A 19,988-nucleotide genomic window follows, 5' to 3' on the forward strand; every position below is an offset into this window, starting at 1 on the left:
CCTTCTGGACAATGTATTCTCTGTGTCCTGGGGACACAGGAGCCGTGTGAGCTGATCCCTCCCAGCACTAGGCAGGACGGAGGCTGAACCCTTCCAAACGCCCACCCTGGTCAGCTCCTGATCCTTGTCCAGCGCACCTACTAAGGGTTGGTCATTTTTTTTCCTGTTTCCTCCAGATTTGAGTGGCAAGAGAGCCTCTTGGGGTCTAGCCCTGGCCAGTAGGAAGAGCAGGAGCTGTATTCCCTTTTCTGGCTTGCCCCAAGCGCGCAAGCGCAAGATCGAAGTTTGGTATGATTCCTTCTTCAGGACCGCACAGGGGCTACCGTTTGGAAATGATAGAAACAGAAGTGGCTTGCCTGGCAGGTCACGGTGTGCCATCATGTCACACAGATGTGAACGTGTACTCTACTCCACAAGACAGACTTCTCTCATTAACAGTCTGTCTCTCTTATTCCTGACTCCCATGTGTCACTTAGGTAGAGCCTGGCTTCCTCTAATGTCTCTTGTTAAAGGTCACGTGTCTTCTCAGAAAGCAGGGAATGTTCCAAGTACCTTCCTTGGGCCTCTCTTACCGCACACCTGAATGACCCCAGTGGTCTCTCTATTGTGACTGGTCCGACAGTGAGTGCCAAGCAGGCTTTCTTGTTTGCTTCCTTTTCCTTACCGCACAGCTCTGTTAGTTGAACGGGGTAGGTTTCCTAAATTCCTCTACCCTCTGACAGCTCTTTCTCCCATTCTTTGTCAGGAGTCTTCATCTAGACCATGTCCCTGGCACTGTTTCATGCCACTGTCAGGAAGATGAGTCAGACAGGTGGTGAGGTGGCTGCAGATTAGAAGTCACCTCCCACTCTCAAACATCTGTTTCCTCTGCAAGAGATACATGTATGCAAAGATTTCCCCCACCCACCCACCCCAGACAGGATTCTCTGTGTCGCCTTGGCTGTCCTAGAACCCACTTTGTAGACTGGGCTGGCCTTGAACTCACAGAGATCCACCTGCCTCTGCTTCCAAAGTGCTGGGATTAAAGGCATGAGCCACCATGCCCTGGAAAAGATTATTTTAGTTCAGAAAATTGTATGTGGTAGAATTGTGCTATCCCTGTCTATTTGGGATATAGTTACCATAGGTTCTGGGTGTCCAAACTCAGCCATTCTTCCCTGCGTTCTGTCTTCTAACTTGCCTGGGAATGCTCTAAGACAGGCATATGGAAGCATCCTAAACTATTTTTCTTACATGTTCCCGCCTGCATCCCTGGTAAGATAGTAACCTTACATACGGAACCAAATACCAAGTACCCTGAGTGACTGCCCCTTCTGCTCTGTGCCTCTCCACCGCCTCCCTTGCTCTCACCCTCATTTCCTAGCTGGGGTCCTTTAGGTTGCTGTGCTTGGCTCATACCCCACATGGAGGTCATCATTTATTTTTTATGCTAATTTCTCTGGAGTACACATGTTTTCATGGCCTGGTGCATGATGTTTTAAGAGTTCCATAGTAGAAGTCTTTCTTCCTTGGCTCCACCCCCCCCCCCCCCAAGACAGGGTTTCTCTGTATAACAGCTCTGGCTGTCCTGGACTCACTCTGTAACTCTGTAGATCAGGCTGGCCTTGAACTCACATCGATCCACTGGGATTAAAGGCGTGCGCCACCACGCCCCACCTCATCTTCCTTGGCTCTTATATCCGTCTGTTATTTAACCTCTCCGTAGCACAGCTCGGCAGGCAACACTGACCAGTTTCCTTCAAGGCTCTTTCCCTGCAGTGGCTTCTGGTGCCGTTCCCATCATCCCTCGGCCGCACGGGCTGTTCCTTGTCTGCAGCTTTGGGCTTTTGAACCGTTGCCGTCTTGAGGGCTGGTCCTCTCAGCTTGTCCTTGTCCGCCTCTGAAGCCACCTGCCCTCTGTATGAACCATTCTCGTGTGCACAACTCAACACAAGCTGGGTCCTCAGCTCAGCTCTCTGCTGAATTGCAAGTCGGTGTTACCACAGATTCCAGCTGTTCAAATCCAGCCATCCGTCTCTCTCCACGCTTGTTTTTCCTGGCCATTAATTACCTAAACCAGGGTCATGGGAGTACCCTAAACTATTTCTCCCCCAGGTCCCCAGCTACCTCCCCTAATACCAGTTCAACACCAAATTTAGTCAGCTTGTTCCCCCAACACCCAACCCACCCATAGCTCAGCTCTCTGAGCTGCTCTCAGTGAAAAGATTATTCCTACAGATGCCCTATCTCCACGCCTGGAAACTCCAGCATCCCTTCCAAAAGTCTGCTGGTTCCTTCTAGACTACAGAGCTGATCTGATTTACTCGCTTACAATCTTTTGGACAGTTCACCCCGCCCCCTCTCTCTTTAACTTGGGTTCTCACATCTAGGAGGTTGGTAGGGACAGTGTTCCAGGCATAAAAACCACAGGATAAAAATCATTCTGGGATTTTTGTTTTACTTGAGGGTGATTTAAAATGAAATGCAAATCCAATGTGCGTGTGTGGGGGTGGGTGGGGGACGTGAGGGAGTGAGACAGAGAGAAAGGCAGAGACAGAAGCACTAGGGATCGAGCCCGGGGCCTCCTGCATGACAGGCAACTGTTCTGTCCTGGGCTCCGTTCCCAGCTCTCTTCACTTTCATTTTGAGACAGGGTCTCGCTAAGTTGCCCAGGATGGCCTTGATACTCATTATAGCCAAGGCTGGCCTTGAATTGGGGATCCTCTTGCCTTAACCTCCCAAGCAGCTGGGATAACCAACCTGTGCTAACAGGCCCCACCATGCCATCAGTATTAGGAGAAAATAGATTCCATGGACATCTGGACTGAAGGGCTTCATCCTGAGAGTCTGTGAAGCTATTTTAAACATAGCTCACATTTTGTGGAAAGACAAGTAATTTTTTGACCTAGTTGCCTGCCTTCTGGCTTATCTACTATATTGATTAGCTAACTACCTAATTCCAAAAACCTGTCTAGTATGACCAGTTTTTTCAGGTCTCCATTTTTTTCAACTGTGCTTTATCATTCTGTCTGATAGTCAAGCATATTACTTTTGGGAGAAAGAGTTAACTGCCTCAGCTTCCTAATACCCATGCCAAACTCCCAATCAACATAAAAAAAGATTTATTTATGTATATGAGTGCCTTGCTTCCTGTATACCTACATGGCAAAGAGGGCATCAGATCACATTATAGGTCGTTCTGAGTCGCCATGTGGTCTCTGGGAATTGAATTCAGGAAGAGCAATTAGTGCTCTTAACCACTGAGCCATCTTTCCAGCCCTGCAATCGGCTTTTAAAACTGGGCTCTCATGTCATTTCTCTGTAAGGCCTTCCAGTATCCCAGCCTGTCCACAATTCAGTGCCACTCCTGTCAAGAAAGGTCAGTTACCTCCTTTTATGGTCCACATCTGTACCTTGTACAAATGTCTTCTAGCTCCTCCTGCACTTTATTGTTTTTCAAGTTCAAGCACCCTGACCTGTCAGAGTTTGGCCACGGTTTTTCCACCTGAGAATGGCGTGGTCTTTGGGAAAGTAATGTGTTCTTGGTATCCCATATCATGTGGCCCATCATAAACACTACCTACAGAAGTGTTGCTGTTATTTTTATGATGATTTCATTTTTGTAGTGGTAGTGTGAAATAACTGGGGTGCATGGTGGTTCACACCAAAAATTACAGCACTTGGGAGGCAGAGGCAGGAGAATTGCTGCGAGTTCAAGGCCAGCCAGGGCTACACAGCAAGACTGTCTTAAACAAACAAATAGAGTGTGTGTGTGTGTGTGTGTGTGTGTGTGTGTGTGTGTGTGTGTGTGTGTTTGTAGTGTCATGCTGCTTGGATTTAAATCCTAGCTGAGCTGCTTACTAGCTATATGATGCTGGAACAGCAAAATATTTTTGCCTCATTTCCTTATTCCTGTGGCTGTTCTAGAGTGTTGCTTAAAACAGTGCCTGACAGTAGGAGAGCCTCAATGCATCTTAGCTATCCCTAGCTAGAAAATCTGTTCCCAGTAGTTACCTGAATAAATGATTGACCAATTCCTCTAAGAGGCTTCCTCCTCCTGCTACTCCCCTATGCTTATGCCTCATGAACTGCCCTCAGAGACCCCTTCCATGGGTTTCATTCTCAGGGTCTCCCTAGCAACAGTACAGAGCTGGCAACGGAACATTTTTACCTCAGGTGCCTGATACTGTCAGTCAGTTTTGTATCTAGTTTTGTGACTTACTTCTCCCACTTAGCTGTTTCTCCTTCTTCTTCTTCTTCTTCTTCTTCTTCTTCTTCTTCTTCTTCTTCTTCTTCTTCTTCTTCTTCTTCCTTCTTCTTCTTCTTCTTCTTCTTCTTCTTCTTCTTCTTCTTCTTCTTCTTCTTCTTCTTCTTCTTCTTCTTCTTCTTCTTCTTCTTCTTCTTCTTCTTCTTTTTTTGGTTTTTCGAGACAGGGTTTCTCTATGTAGCCTTGGCTGTCCTGGACTCCCTTTGTAGACCAGACTGGCCTCGAACTCACAGCATCTTTGTGTGGTGCCACCTCTACGGAGACATCATCCGGTCTCATCCTCTCTTCACAGCCCTGGATGTCTGAATTCAGATGGCCTTTGATGTGTGTCTTCTCACCTTGGCCTTGGGGTATCCCAGACGGAATTCGTGCTCTCCGTGTACTCCACCCATGTTACAGAGCTTGCATCAGGCCTGGGTTCTCTCTGTTCTCTCCACCCCTGATGTAGGTCAGACATGTGCCACATCTGTGCCTCTGAATGGGTCGCTGTCTGGTCTCACTCCCTTCTGCTTACTTCTTGATTATACACTTCCGGTGGAAGGGTTTTTGTCAAAGTACAAGATGGATCATGTCAGCCTTCTACTCAGAGATCTTCAACAGCATCCCTACACAAACAACTCATTTTATTTTTTTGAAATCTCAAATACCTCATGGCTTCAGGTCAACCTCCTTCCCAACCTCCTGTCACCTGAAGACCTTTCATTCACCGTATCTTTTAGACAGAACATTCCTTGCACCCTCTATGCCTGTGCTGTGCTTTGCTGAGTCTGTTCCTTCCTCTCTGTTTTCCTTATCCTTGCTCACTACACTACACAGCCTTGAGCTGTGTCTTCAGCCTCTCTTAAGTCCCCATTGCCACCTGCTGATGACATTGCTAACATTACAGGATTCAACCATAATAGCACAAGAAAATGACCTGGCTTCCGGCTGTCCAGAGAAAGCACTGAATAAAAAGGAAACTTCTCTTTGCTGTTCTGGATCCTTCTCACAAGTCTTGCTAATCCTTTTTCTTCCATCCAAATAGCATAGTCTAGTTTGTTCTGTAAGCAAAAGCCTCTCCTTCCTCCTCAGTGTTCTCCTCCTCCCAAGTCTCCTCAGTTCCCATGGTGCCTGGCACTGGCATCCCACCTGGAGATCCGCCCTCAGCTCTGACCATTCAGGTCTTCAAGCATACCTTCAGATTACAGATGAAGATGGTGACTGCAGGCAGTCTCTCCTTCCTAGTGTCAGCCACCTCGGCCATGGTTCTAGCCTCAAGAAGGAACCGGACATGTGGCTGGGCCCAGGGGTCCACAAGATGAGTAACTGGAACCCTCTTCATCCACATCTTTGCTCCCTGTGTCCTCATGCATGTAACCCCGACTCCACTTCTCCGTCTGGTGCTCTGTAAGAAGTGCTCCTTGTCTTTCACAAGTTGGGGCAGGGAGGAGCTTGACACAGCTCTCAAGAGGCCGCCTTAGAGACCCTCAGTGCCCGTCCCTCATAGGTGGGTGCCCCATGAGCCCCCCAGTTTTCCCACCATTGCATTCACTCCTGCTTCTCTCATCCTCCTCGTGTTTTATTTTTGTGCCCAGTTTCAGCCAGGTACTAGAGTTGGTAGAATTCATACAGGAGGTGGCTCTCAGGTTGAGCCATGGGGGAAAACATCACTGGTTCCCAACCTTCCTAATCCCATGACCCTTTAATACAGTTCCTCATCTTGCAGTGACTCCAACCATAACATTATCTTTGTTGCTACACCATAATTGTCATTTGCTACTGTTATGAATAATAATGCAAATATCTGACATGCAGGATATCTGATATGTAACCCCCTAAAGGGCTCTCAGTCCACAGGTTGGGAACCGTTGATTTAGGGAAAGGGACCATCCCCTTCAAGAACTGTGAATAAGGAGTGAGTCAGTCAGGGTGGGACTGCAGGGAAGCTGTCATTTCACTTCCTGTTTGTGAGGAAGGCTTCTTTAAGGAAAAGGGATTTTAGCCATTAGACTGGGCAGTTTTCCCTATTCTGTTGGGATTTCACTCTTATCTAGTTTGTAGAGTCAGTTCCTCCAATTTGTTAGCCTGTTCTGTTTTGGTTTTCTTTCCCTTTCACCTCCACGGCCTTCCGCGTAGCTTGCTTGCAGATCCCAGCCTGGCTTGTTTATATCCACTCTCCTAACCTAAAAGCTCCAGTGGACCCAGGAGTGCTCATATAGACCTGTAGTTTTAACATTCAGCCGGATGAGGCAGGAAAATAGAGAATTCCAGGCTAGCCTGACCAATAAAGTGAGATCCTGCCTTTAAAGGGGGTGAGGTGGAGGCAGCACTAGGAAGATGCCTTAGCTGGTAAAATACCTGTCACTCAAACAGGTCTTGAGGTTGATTCCTAACACCAATGGAAAATTTAGGTGCTGTTAACTTACATGCAGACTGTCTCACACACACACACACACACGCATGCACACACGCACACAAACACACACACATTTATAAAAGAAACAAATAAAACAAAACCCCTAAACTCAAATCTCTGATGAAGACCACCACCCTGCATGGCTAAAGAAATGGCTCAGTGGTTAAGAGGTCTTCCAGGGGACCCAGGTTCGAATCCCAGCACCCACATAGCAGCTTCCAACTGTCTGTAACTACAATACCTGACACCCACAGACACACATGCAGGCAAAATACCAATGCACATAAAATAAAATAAATTTTTAAAAAGAACACCAACCTGCATGGTCTCCAATGGGTGGGGCCATCATCCGTGCCCAGGAAGCCTGCCCAGTGCTTGCCATCAGTTTTACCAGACTTTTATCATCTCCTAAAGCCTCTAATCCGATTGCCGTTCATGCTTACTGCTTGCCTCACCTTCTGCTGCAGGGAAAATAGTCTCCTTTATCAAACTCCTTCAGTTTTGTCCTAACCTACTAACAGATGTCATTTCTACCCATTTCAGGTTATGAGGTGTTTTCCTTAGCCAAAAGCCAGTCTGTGTGTGTGTGTGTGTGTGTGTGTGTGTGTGTGTGTGTGTGTGTGTGTGTGTGAGAGAGAGAGAGAGAGAGAGAGAGAGAGAGAGAGAGAGAGAGAGAGAGTGTGTGTGTGTGTGTGTGTGTGTGTGTGTGTGTGTGTGTTTCTGGTGGGTCCCATTGTGTTTTTCCATACAGCCTATAAACAAACTCCAGCCCTTTCCTATTAACCACCATTACTATCAATTTAGAAGTGAGAGGCAGACACTGGTACTAAAAGCTCCCCCAGGTGATTCCTGTGTGCCTCCAGAGCCAAAAAATATAAACAGGCTGTGTATGGTCACACATGCCCATAATATCTCCCTCCCTCTCCCTCCCTCCCTCTCCCTCTCTCTCTCTCTCTCTCTCTCACACACACACACACACACACACACACACACACACACACACACACGGAGTGGGGGTGGGGAGGCTGGGGTAGCTCTCTGAGCTGGAGCCATACGTAAGAGTTTCCAACATTTGCCACATCTTTTAGGCTGTTACATGCTTCTGTGTCTCAGAGGCCTCTCCCTGACTGCTAGAAAGTGCTCCTGAGTGTCAGGTATTATTTCTGAGAAGTCTTTTAAGACCTAACTCCCACTTCTGATTATGTTCCCCACTTTTCTTTCATAAGTCGCTGGGTTTCTCTTTAGGAAAATTCACCACATGCTACCATGTGCCGTCCATTTATATGTATGTCTGCTCTCCTAGGCTGGGTGCTTTGGAAGAATTTCATGGCCAAGATGCCATTTGGCAGACTTGGGCTTTACCAGATATTGAAAGTCAGGACCAGGTTAAGACGTGAGCCATGTAGTCAGCCAGCATTTATTGAAGGCTCACCATGGGCACTTATCAGTTTGACCCAGATGAACGCACACATACTTGAAGCTTCCTGTTTGACATTAGAACAATGTCATCTTTCCAGTGTGCTTTCATAATGGATATGTAGGCCCACTTCTTGTAGTAGGGCTTTCAGAGAAGTCTATATGTTTGCACATTGCTTAGCGAAGATTTGTTAAAAGAGCACTCATTGATTCATATACAAACGTGTGTGATGGCTTGCTTCTTACCTCGTCTGTTAATGTTGAGACTGAGAATACTAAACACTTTACATGGCTTATTGCCTTTAACCTTCACAATGATTCTATAAGCGAGGTACCTTTTGCTTTCATTTTTACGAGGTTCCACAATATCACGATCACGCACATATTAACTGGAAGATTTAAACTCAGAATTTTAGAGTCAGATGTGGCCTCAAAGCTGTCTGAATATACATTAAAGGCATCAGGACCACAATAAGTGTTGGTTAACTCAATAAGCACTGCTCTCAAGGGAAATATAAAGCCATTCTGTTCTCCCCACTTGACTCTGGGTCTCAGTTTTTTCTATCCTTCCAGTGTCCTATTTATTCTAACATCTAAGCAGCAAACATGTATAGCGTCAACTGAATGACAGATAACGGGCAGTTATAGAAAGAAAGATATGTCTAAAATGTTTCCTGTTGAAAGGACCGTGGACTTAGGAGAGGCAGACAATTGGATGTTAGTCAGCAGAGGCTGGCTGGACATCTGACTGCATCTTGTGCTGAACCAAGGGGAAGGCCTGAAAGTTGGAGGCAGCCCCATAGGTAGATATGTTTGTATATAAATTCATGAATATCCATCTAACGAGTCTTTTCTAAACATATGTGCAAAGAACCATTATGAATGCTGTACTGAGAGGCTGTGGATCTGGCATAGGTGGTCACTGGGAAGATGCTGACATTATTTGATGGCTAAAGAGCAGGCTGTGCCTTGAGAACGACACAGAATGGGATCAGGGAGATCAGGGGCCTAGTGTACAATGATAAAAAAAAAAAAACTGGGTTTGGAAGTAAATTCTTTGCTGTTTTTTGTCAAGAGTAGGTGCTACCAGGCGTGATGGTGCACGCCTTTAATCCCAGTACTTGAGAGGCAATGGCAGGCAGATTTATGTGAGTTTGAGACCAGCCTGGTCTACAGAACAAGTTCCAGGACAGCCAGGTGTACATAGAGAAACCCTGTCTTGAAAAAACGAGAAAGAGAGAGAGAGAGAGAGAGAGAGAGAGAGAGAGAGAGAGAGAGAGAACGAGAACAAACAGATAAGCTCAAAATTGTATTCTGGCTTTCATCTCTTCCCAATGCTAAGGTAGCTACATCCACCAGTTGTGAACTTTTTTTTTTCTTTGAGGCAGAATTTCTCTATGTTATCTTCTCTGTCTTGGACTCACTTTGTAGACCAGGCTGGCCTCAAACTCACAGAGATCCACCTGCCTCTGCCTCCCGAGTGCTGGGATTAAAGGCAAGTGCCACCACACCCGGCTTAGTTGTGAACTTATTATCCCTCTTAGCCACTGCCTCTTCTGAATTCCCCAGCTCTATACATATTTACATCATCCAGTTATCTAAACTGTTATTGGCGTATTATAGGCAAGACAGATAGATTTCATGTCATCCAATAATTTGGACTCCCTGGTGTGGGAGAGGGCAGATAGTATTGAATTGACAATAGACGAACGTGCCCCCCTCCCCCCCAAGCACACACACACACACACATCCACATTGTCTTTCCCAATCTCATCAGTTTCCTCTTCAGGCCCAGCTGTTTTCTCTCACCTGATCTCTCTCTAGTACCGTGCACAGAGCTTAATGTGGTTCTGCACACTGTAGATGGCTAGTAAATGTCTGATGAATGAGATGAGCCGCCTCAAAAATCTTTTCTTCTCTTTCTAGAATAAAAGTCAGAGTGCCTCATTTGGCCCTCAAGATCTACCACACTGAATGAACCATAGCCGGTTTCACTTGACCCCCCCTCCCCCTTTTACTACCTTGAAGGCCAGTTTAGACAGTGATTCACAGCTCTTGCCTGGGGCCACTTGTATTCTCCCATCTCCATTCCAGGAAATCCTCTCCAAGGCTCCTAAAGCTAGGACTCATCCAAGTTTATAGGCTCTGAGAGGCATGGTGGTGGCCAGCTGCTGCCTCCCGCTTAGGCCTCCCGCCACCCCAATCAGCCCTTAGCAGGCACAGCTGGCCACCTCTGCCCTTCCTGGAAAAGCCTTGAGGGAATGGTTGAACCCTGGAATTTTCCGGGAGTCTTAAGCAGCGCCTGTCGCAGAGCAGACAGCAGCATATGAGTGGGTCCTCATGCTGGACTGGACAGAGGACCACGAATGGGGCCATGCAGGCTGAACGTCAAGAAGCAGCTGGGTGCGGGCCAAGCCATAGTCATCGGCGGGACAGGCTGAGAGATGCGAAGGAAGGGGTGGAGAGCTGGGGCTGGGTGTGCTTCCTGCCCGGGGAATCTGGCGACCCGCCCCTGCTCCCGCCCTGGCGGCCAAGCGGGCGCTGGACGGCCCCTCCTGCCTCGGCCAGCCGCCCAATCAGCAGGCGCCCCCCGCCCGGCCCGCCCCCTCCCCCTCTGGTGACAGAAAGTCGGCCCAGCAGATGAGGAAGTGGCCGGCAGGCGGTCCTGGGGACTTCTCTCCGGCCCTGATCCCTCCGAGCCCTCCACTGCTGCCCGCCTGGCTCCCACTGGTGAGTTTGGACCTTCCATGTCTTCCCACATGCCAGCGCCCCCTGCCTGGCTGGCCGGGCTAGCCCTGCTCTGCCCTGCCCTGCGCAGGCTGTGGGCGAGGCTGTTCCTGGGGCGAGTGGGTGGGAGGTCCCAGCTACTGGGGTTGGGCCTGCCCAGCACGCTCCCTCCCCAGCACCTTGGCCCCTGACCCCCATTTGCTCACACCTAGTTCTTTTCCACTACCTCCTGGCCTTGTCCCTTGCTCTCCTTTCTCTTCTTTCCCATTCCCAGAGCCCCTTTCCCTTTCCATCCATCTTAAGGGAACTGGTCCTGTTCCACCGCGGGGTACACACCCGGGTTTCCCCCGCAAGCTTCTCAGAAGTCCAGGCCTCAGGGTACCTGTGTGTTTACCGGTGTATGTGGGGGTGAAGGGGGAGAGAATTGGAGGTGCTGGGTGAAGGAGATAAGGAGCCGGCAAGCTCACATGTGCCAGAGAGGAACTGTGTGTGAGAGCACATGCTTAACTGCTAGGCCCCACTCCAACATAAATCACCAACAAAAGTGACTGCGAGGAAATGAGGGATGCCACTCACACTCACCAAGAGCGCTGTGTGAAGGAAGGGGGGAGGTGGGAGTGAGGAGAGCTTCCCTCACCTCTCCCGTCACCATGCCGGCTGAAGTGTGAGCCGCACTGTGAATGCAGGGCAGGTGTGAGGTTTAGGAGCTTGGCAGGTCAGGGTCCGGTAGGGAGGTCTGTTTTGGTGATGTGGTCTGCAAGGTATGGATGGACTGTCCTTGGGTGTGTGCTGGCCCCTGGTATGGAATGCATGTCTCGGGGTGGTTGAGAGCTGTGTGAGGGAGGTGTGTGTGTGTGTGTGTGTGTGTGTGTGTGTGTGTGTGTGTGTGTGCAGATGTGCATGATAGAGCTGGGGCCCTGAGGAGGGGCAGTGATGGAGAGCACCTGGAGCGCTTAGGTTGCTGGGTGATTGTCTGAGCCCTGTAGGGCAGAGTCCTAGGCCATCCTGGGTTAAGTTTTTTTGTATCTCTGTAAGCTTTCCTCCGACATTCCTTTCAACTTTGAGGGGGAGGGAAAGATTCCTGAGACCTCCCAGACTCCCCACCTCCTCACATACCACTGGTGTCCCTACCCCTCCCTGGTCGGGAAGGGTGATGCCCATTCTGAAGTAGGACAAACTGAGAATTCATGGCTGGTTTGGGAGAAAATGCTGGGTGTGGACTTTCAGCAAATTCTCTGGCTTTGGCCAGAGGTCCTGGCCAGAAGTCTCTGGAGAGCCTACAACCTTATCTGGCTTGTTTAAGAGTTTGGGGCCTTGCTTGGCTTTCTCAATTCTGGTGGGTCCTGCTCCTCTAGGCACTGACCTGTGGCCTGGACCCACCCTCCACCCCGTGCCCAATGTAGCGGGGGCGGGCGGAGGGCGGAGCTGCTGCAAGATCTAGTCAGACAGGTGGAGCCGCCAGGGCAGGAGTCTCAAAGAGCCAGGCTCCTGGTGTGGAAGAGAGGAGAGCTTGCCTGAGAGAGGAGGGCAGGAGAGAGGCAGGAGGTGAGAGCCCGGGAAGACTTGTGTTTAGCCAGAGACAAGTGGAACCCTCGGTTTGCTCAGGTACTGGAAGGGACAGGTGGGAGTCCTGGCCTGACACAGAGGGGAGATGGGAGTCTTGGGATAAAAGCAGAGGGACTTTACTTGGGAGAAAAGGGGGAAGAGCAGGAGAGGAGTGGCTGAAGGGAGAATCTCCGAAGAGTGACTTTTCAAAGCTGAGGAGACTGCCTGCCAGGAGGGTGAGGAAGGTCGCTGGGAGATGAACTCTGTTGTGAGGAGAAAGGCTCCAGGAGGAGACGCGAGTTCAGAGTTCTCTCACAGAGGAAGGGAGGGAGACCGGGATGGGAAACTCTGCTCCGGAGGGGAGCAGACGGGAGGGGAAGGGTGGGACAGCTCTCTCCAGGCAGGCAGGATGCTTGGGGAGCAGATGCTCCATCCAAACTGCCTTTTCTCCTGCACCCCATGGTCAGGATTAAACCTGGGGCCTTGCCCGTGATAAGAAAACATTTTCACCACGGCCTATCCTTTCAACAGTGAGGGCGTCAGGTTGTGTGATCCTGTATCTTGTCTCTGTGGGCCAGGTGTGGGGTGAGGGCACGCAGTGGTCCCTATCTGATGTGCACTCTCCATCCCTCCTCAGAGTCCTTAGCCAGGATGGAGGCTGTTGTGAACGTGTACCAGGAATTGATGAAGCATGCGGGTAAGCTGCTGTCCACAGCCAGCCTTCCCTTCTTCCGTGGGATCCCAGGATCTAGGGCTGTGCCCTAATGAAGAGTCATATGAACTGCTTCACTTTTTATGTTTTTGGTTGTGAGCCTTTAACGGCTGAGCCACCTCTCCAGCCCTACTTAACTTTTTTTAAATGACCTGATCTCATGTCTAGACCTAGGAAGGTATCTTGAACCCTGTGACCCTAACTCCTTTGACATCCTATTCACAGATCCCCGGATCCAGAACTACCCTCTCATGGGGTCCCCCTTGCTAATAACATCCATTCTTCTGACCTATGTGTACTTCGTGCTATCACTTGGGCCTCGAATCATGGCTAATCGGAAGCCCTTCCAACTTCGTGGCTTCATGGTTTTCTACAATTTCTCACTGGTGACACTCTCCCTCTACATTGTCTATGAGGTAGGCTGGAATGCCTAGGCTGTAGTTTCTGTGTGCAGGTTAAGAGTTAGGGCATAGGGCATGGGCTGGAGCATGGCAGATCTACTTTCCAGAGGTTGTTAGTGAACGGGAGGGGGTGCTGGGAGAGGGAAAATCTGGTCTAATCCACGTTTTCTTAGTTCCTGATGTCTGGTTGGCTGAGTACCTATACCTGGCGCTGTGACCCAGTAGACTTTTCCAATAGCCCCGAGGCACTTCGGGTAAGTAGAGCCTTAGGTAAACCATCAGCAACCTAGATAAGGGATTGGCAGGTTAGCAGAGCACTAAGGCGGATCTGACTTCTTACAGATGGTTCGAGTGGCCTGGTTCTTCATGCTTTCCAAGGTCATCGAGCTGATGGACACAGTGAGTAGTGATAGATGTTAGGACTGGGAGTGGACAGGAAGGCACTGGCACTTAACCTTTCCCTCATTCTTCTTCAGGTGATATTTATTCTCCGGAAGAAAGATGGCCAGGTGACCTTCCTACATGTCTTCCATCACTCGGTGCTCCCCTGGAGTTGGTGGTGGGGCATAAAAGTTGCTCCAGGTGAGCAGTGAAGGCAACTGGAGAGGGTGGCCACTGGAGCAGAGGCTTAGCTCCTGACCTTGTTTTCTTCCCCGTCTTAGGAGGAATGGGCTCCTTCCACGCCATGATAAACTCCTGTGTACATGTCGTCATGTACCTGTACTATGGGCTGTCTGCCCTTGGCCCTGTGGCTCAGCCCTACCTTTGGTGGAAGAAACATATGACAGCCATACAGCTGGTGAGGAGCCACATATTCTTAATGTTGTCCCTTCTATCCAACCAGTCTCACCTCTGACCTCATCCGTCCTCCCAAGCCAACTTCTCACCCTTGTCTTTCTCTATCCCAGATCCAGTTTGTCCTGGTTTCACTGCACATCAGCCAATACTACTTCATGCCCAGCTGCGACTACCAGTACCCGATCATTATCCACCTCATATGGATGTACGGCACCATCTTCTTCATGCTCTTCTCCAATTTCTGGTATCACTCTTACACCAAAGGAAAGCGGCTGCCCCGTGCAGTGCAGCAGAACGGAGCTCCAGCTTCTACCAAGGTCAAGGCCAACTGAGGAGCATGGCCTCATCCCCACCTAAGTGCCTCAGGACTGCACCTTGGGCAGCAGCGACCAGTGTCCTCTCCACCTACACCTATGACCAGGATTCTCGTGGTCAGGACTAAGTAGGAGGACTGGCTCTCCCCTCCCCACAGCAGGTCTACAGGGACCACTGCTTCTATTCCTTCTCCCAGCCAGCTCCAGGGATGTGGCCTCACTGCTGTCCGCCACCAGAACTGGAGGCTGAAGGGCTGGACACTCACCTCCCCCTCCCTGCCTTAAACTTGGGAGAGGAACACTCAGGGCTGGCCCCAACCAGGGTCTTGTGGCCTTTCTCCTCACATTGAAGAGGTCAGCAATAATCTGTCACTATGGACTCAGGCTCCCTTTTTCACTCCACACTGAAGCACGAGCTTCTGGGCCAAAGGTCAGGATGGGCAGCGGGCCTGGAAATACAGGCTGTGTACTCACTTATGTCTTAATTAAAGTGACAGAGGAAACCACTGAGACTGTGTGTGTATAAGTGGAGGCGGGGCATGCAGCTTTAGCCCCGGCTTATTTATAAGCAGAAGAGACGGATGGTGGTGCAGGCACTAAGTCTAGCTATACTGGGGAGGAGGCTGAAGTGGGAAGCTCATAAATTCAAGGTTAGTCTGGACCTGTCTCAAAATAAAAATGAAGCTCAGTGGGTAAGGCTGAGGTTCAGTCACCAAAACAAATATACATAATAAAAACGGTGGCCAGAAGTTCCCACAAGACTTACAGCTCTAGGCAAGGGTAGGGGCAACTTCAGGAAGGATTCAGGGACACAAGAAAGGAATATACAACTTTATTAGAAAAAATAAACAAAAAACCAAGAAGAGGGGTAACGGGTTTGTTTTCAACGGATGCCCTGGTGGATAAGGCTACTTTTAGCTGCACTGGCTTTTTCCCGCTCCCGCCGCAAGGCAGGGTCCAACTCAAAGCAGCGCCACAGCCGTAGAGTCTCATCAGCTGCTGCTGATGCCACTGTGGCCCCATCTGGACTCATGGTAAGACTCAGGACCCGGGCTGTGTGACCTAGGGTAAGAGCAGTGCATTTGAGTGTACACAGCCCTCTAATTTTGGTAGTTACCTTGAAATAAAACTTGAATACCATAAACTTACCCTCTTAAATAAGTCAGTGGTTTTAGTGTATTTACAGAGCTGTGTGTGCACTGTTAAAACTAGTACCACAGCATTATAAACCATACCTCCCTTCATCTTAGCCAAAGCCCCTAGCACGCCATTCCTCTGCTTGTTTAGTCTAGTTTACCTAGTTTCAGCATTTCCCATAAATGGAATCATATACTATGTGGCCCTTCTACCTGGCTTCCTTTTGCCACCTACCTTTGAGCTCAGCCACCTTGGCCATGGTTGGGTATTTCCAAATAACCAGCTGGTTTTGGGCAAAGCCATGACCCGAGATAAGTTCCTTATAGTGGGGAGACCAGAGGATGGAACACACCTGTGGAAAAGAGTTATCATGGGCATGACACAGAGCCAGAGCTACTCAGAACTGAGTTCATGCTAGTATTAGGAACCCTATCGGGTGCTACAAATTTAAACTTAATTGTCACAGTCCTTACTGAAGCCCCTTAAGTGTCTGTGTTGTGGAAGATGAGTCCATCAGAAGGAAGCCCTGTAAGGTGCCCAAAGTAATGCAATAGATGAGCACTTTGTGTAACTCTAGCCATTTGGCCTCAGAGCCCACGCCTGCAGTGAAGGCTGAGTGAGAGGAATGAACAGGCAAAGTGGAGGGTTTACAGAAAGGTGCACCAAAGAGCTGCAAACGGTCTGTGTATTTGTATCATACACTGCAGGTTGTGGGAGGCTAAAGGACACTGAAGACGCTGCTCAGACTGTGAAGTATAGAGGAAAGATGACGAATGTGTGGGAGGAGACTGGGCATGGTGGTGCACACTTGCAATCTCAGCACTTGAGATGCTGAGGATCTCTTTAGGATCACTGCAAGTCTGAAGCCAGCAAAAAGACTGAGAACCCGGTGACAAGGAGGGGACAGATAGGATTGATATTTCAAGGTAAAAGTGAAATATCTCGAGGATGAAAAGATTTTAGGAGGCTTTTCAGATTTCTTTCTTTTTTGAGACAGGGTTTTCTCTGTGTATTCTTGGTTGTCCTAGAACTCGCTCTGTAGACCAGGCTGGCTTTGAACTCAGAGATCCACCTGCCTCTGCCTCCTCAGTGCTGGGGTTAAAGGCGTGCGCCACCACTGCCCACCCTGGCTTTTCTACCAGGTTCTGCCCTCTTGAATCAGTACAAGAGGAACAACACATTTCAGGAAGCAAGGTGAAGTGACAAGCTTCACTGAGACATATAAAGGTGACACTTACAGCACCTGGGGTTAGAGATAAGCCAAACTTGGAAATGGGAAACTTGTGAATGAGGCACAGTCAGAAGTTTAGAAATTACTAGGTGGTGTTAGGAGTTGATTGGTTGTTCAAAAGGTCACATAGAATAACACATCTGGCCGGGATAGGCTAAAACCTGCATCACCACTAACAGTCACAGGAACTACCTGGGAATGGGCATCCACAGCACTCAGACAAGCCCCAGAGCAGACGTTCCAAATGCGAATGTGTCGGTCACTGGTACCTCCTCCTGTTGCCAGAATATTGGACTGCCAGGGACACCATGCTACAGCCTAGGCGGGATAGATAAACGGCTGGGTCAGGCCAGCAGACAGTAGAGATAGACAAGAAGCCCTTAGCGTTAGACCCAGTACAATCCCGCCATGTCTTCCCCCCATACTGTCCCTAGTTTATAGCTGAGTCTGCAAACGCCTCAGCTCAAATGCTTTCTCACCTTGACAGCACCTTGATGTTGAGTGAATGTTTGCAGGGGAGCCCAGCCACTTTCCCCAGGACCACTAGGCCACACATTGACCACATTGTCATTGCCGCCGCTTGCCAGATGTCGCCCATCTGGGGCCCAGCGCAGCCCACAGACTTCTTGGCTATGGCCACTCAGTGTGGCCACATGGTGTTCTGCCACCCGAACATCATGGTGGTGGATGTGTCCCGAGCGGGAACCACTGAGAGGACAAAGCAGATTTAGTGATGAGGCCACACAAAACCCAGGCAGAACACTTCAGTTCTGGATAGCAGAAAACAAGACTGACTTTGCTATAGATCAGCAGAAACCACAGACCTGGACAGGATATAGCTGTTCCAGCTTAGGGAGCTTACTCGAGCCGTGTGACTGGTCATGTTTCGAAGTCGTTTCTGCTGTTGCACATCCCACAGCTACAGAGGCAAGACCACAGGGTCAGAGACGGGGCTGGGCATGAACATCCTTCAAGCTAGGCAAGCTCCTCCCGTAAGACTGATGACCAGGCCAGGCGTGGTGGCACACACCTTTAATCCCAGCACCCGGGAGGTGGATCTCTGTGAGTTCGAGGCCAGCCTGGTCTACAGAGTGAGTCCCAGGACAGCCAAGGAAGGCTACACAGAGAAACCCGGTCTCAAAAACCAAAAAAAAAACCAAAAAACAAAAAACAAAAACAAACAAAGCCTGATGACCACAGAGCCACAATAGAGGGACTAGGCTCACCTGCACCTCAGCATTACTGGTGCCCACAGCTAGGTAGTTGCCCTCTTTGATCCAGGCCACAGAGGATATGTAGTCCCCAGGCTGCTCCATTTGCAGTAGCTGCAGAATGTCACCGGAACCAGCATTCCATAAGTACACACTGTTGTCCAGTGCCACAGCCAATACATTTCCAGAGCTCCAGTCCACAAGGTTCAGGTCTGCCAGAAGCAGAAAAAAAGCATGAGGTGGTCCTTTGTTGGACTGGTCCATTCCCAGGCCACGTTTCTCCACCCAAAGAGGAGAAGACAATAACACACTTACAGTAGTCATTTCGGATTTCGGGGGCATCGAGAATTCTGTCTGGCAGGGAAGGGATGTATCTGCACGCTTTCCGGCTGGAGCCAGGCGTGGCTTTCTGGCTGTAGAGGACTTTCAGTCTGTTCTGGTAGCCTGTGGCAAGAGAATGGGGTCTGGACCTTGAAGCTGGTGCCACCCTTGCTGTCAGCTTTAGATGGGGAACAGCAGCCGCATGTCTCTCCTCAGGAAGGGCCTCCGACACCCACCAACCCCGATGAGTGTCAGTTCTTACCTTCTGGGGCATTCTGAGGTTTTCCACTGAGCCTGAGGATCTTGGCTTCCTCCACATCAAAACCGTTCAGATTCAGAGCCCAGGCCTTCTGATGTTCCTGGCATAGACGGGAGACAGTGAGGGCGCATGACATCAGGCCAAGGGACACGTCAAAGTCTCAAGCCTCACGACGCCTGTGGAATTCATACCTTTTTGGTGGGCGTCTCCCCATCTTCCGGCTGGTTCTCTTTGCTTAGGAGGAAATTGGCCACCTCCATTTGGTGAGCGCTGCGGTGGGGGATGTAGCGGTCACCTCCAGGCTTGCTAGGGGTGGTCTGAGCCTTGGAACTCGATTTGCCTGGGGACAAGGAAAGAGAGAAGCCAAGACAGTCTGACGAGTCTCTGCGATCCCATCTCCTTCCCCGACCCCACTCCCCGGCCCCCCGGGCCCCCCCCCCCACTCACCAGGAGTTCGGCCCGGAGTCCGGCCGGCGCTGTGTGATCTGTTAGCGGCCCGCATGGGCGAGGGGGCTGGGCCCGAGGCTTCCTTTGCTTTGCGTTGCCAGCGCGCAACGGGTGCATTGGGGATGGGCGCGTCCAGCTGAAGCAGAGAGTGCAAGTCGCTCTCGAACACGAACTGCGCCATGGCAGCGCCTACGGGGGCGAGAGGCTGAGGTTACCAAACTCGGGACCCCGCCGGCCTCCTGGGCTCCGCCAGCCACAGCTCGCACCTGCCCGTCCTCAGCCCTCCGAAACACAAATCCCGGGCTCCGCACAGCGCGTCCACAAACGGGCAGAATGGGTTCGTTCCTGCACCAGCTAAGGGCACGCCGGGCTGTTCAACTTAAACTCTCCGCTGCTAGCGCTCATTGGCTCCTTCAAACCCCAACCGTCTTAACCGTCGTTCTTGCCGATTGGTCGCTACGCTGGAAAGGGGCGGGTCTTCCGGGAGCAAATCGCAGATCTCACGAGAGTGTAGCCGCCAGAGTGTTTGAAGCCAAGCCCCAAACCCACCTCCCGGAGCCAGAGCCCGAGCGCAGGGGCGGGGCCCGCGCTGCCTGTCTGTCCCCGGCGTCAGCTCCCGGGTCCCGGCTTCTCTCCGGGTGCGACTGCGGCAGTTGGGAGAAGGGGATCTGAGAGGTCACTTCCGAGTATGTGGGTGGTGCTTAGGTTACTATATACACACACAGGTAAACTCGATCCCGAGGACCCGAGTGGTTAGGTTAGGTCTGAATGGGGAGGGCCGGGGTTTGCGGGAAGCCAGCCAGCCAGAAACCCAGCTGGGAAGGAAAT

The 19,988-nt window shown here is 50.3% G+C and overlaps 2 protein-coding genes across 4 annotated transcripts in view; one reads left to right on the forward strand and one right to left on the reverse strand.

The window, feature by feature from the left end:
- Positions 1-15,061, forward strand: part of ELOVL1 (ELOVL fatty acid elongase 1) — a 72,188-nt gene extending 57,127 nt beyond the window's left edge. The window contains exons 2-9 of one of the 3 annotated variants that reach the window (XM_084787092.1): positions 12,327-12,389; positions 12,967-13,026; positions 13,267-13,457; positions 13,616-13,696; positions 13,785-13,841; positions 13,919-14,024; positions 14,105-14,241; positions 14,351-15,061. In XM_084787092.1, coding sequence (XP_084643218.1) covers positions 12,981-13,026; positions 13,267-13,457; positions 13,616-13,696; positions 13,785-13,841; positions 13,919-14,024; positions 14,105-14,241; positions 14,351-14,572 — 840 coding nt within the window. In that variant the 5' untranslated portion in view covers positions 12,327-12,389; positions 12,967-12,980 and the 3' untranslated portion in view covers positions 14,573-15,061. Of the gene's footprint in view, positions 1-10,627; positions 10,788-12,258; positions 12,390-12,966; positions 13,027-13,266; positions 13,458-13,615; positions 13,697-13,784; positions 13,842-13,918; positions 14,025-14,104; positions 14,242-14,350 lie in introns of those variants that run through there. The other 2 variants (XM_084787091.1, XM_084787093.1) reach the window with 2 other exon arrangements.
- Positions 15,062-15,370: 309 nt separating this feature from the next.
- On the reverse strand, positions 15,371-19,572 carry CDC20 (cell division cycle 20). Its single transcript, XM_084787090.1, has 10 exons — positions 19,161-19,572; positions 18,905-19,053; positions 18,717-18,813; positions 18,449-18,577; positions 18,149-18,345; positions 17,747-17,841; positions 17,402-17,630; positions 17,115-17,240; positions 15,926-16,043; positions 15,371-15,616 (listed from the first exon to the last, which is right to left on the reverse strand). The coding sequence occupies exons 1-10, from the start codon at positions 19,339-19,341 to the stop codon at positions 15,438-15,440; spliced, it is 1,500 nt and encodes a 499-aa protein (XP_084643216.1). The 5' UTR covers positions 19,342-19,572; the 3' UTR covers positions 15,371-15,437.
- Positions 19,573-19,988: the final 416 nt, after the last annotated feature.

The sequence above is a fragment of the Acomys minous genome, assembly GCF_964271855.1.
Source record: "Acomys minous genome assembly, chromosome: 6".
In the NCBI taxonomy this organism is placed as follows: domain Eukaryota; kingdom Metazoa; phylum Chordata; class Mammalia; order Rodentia; family Muridae; genus Acomys; species Acomys minous.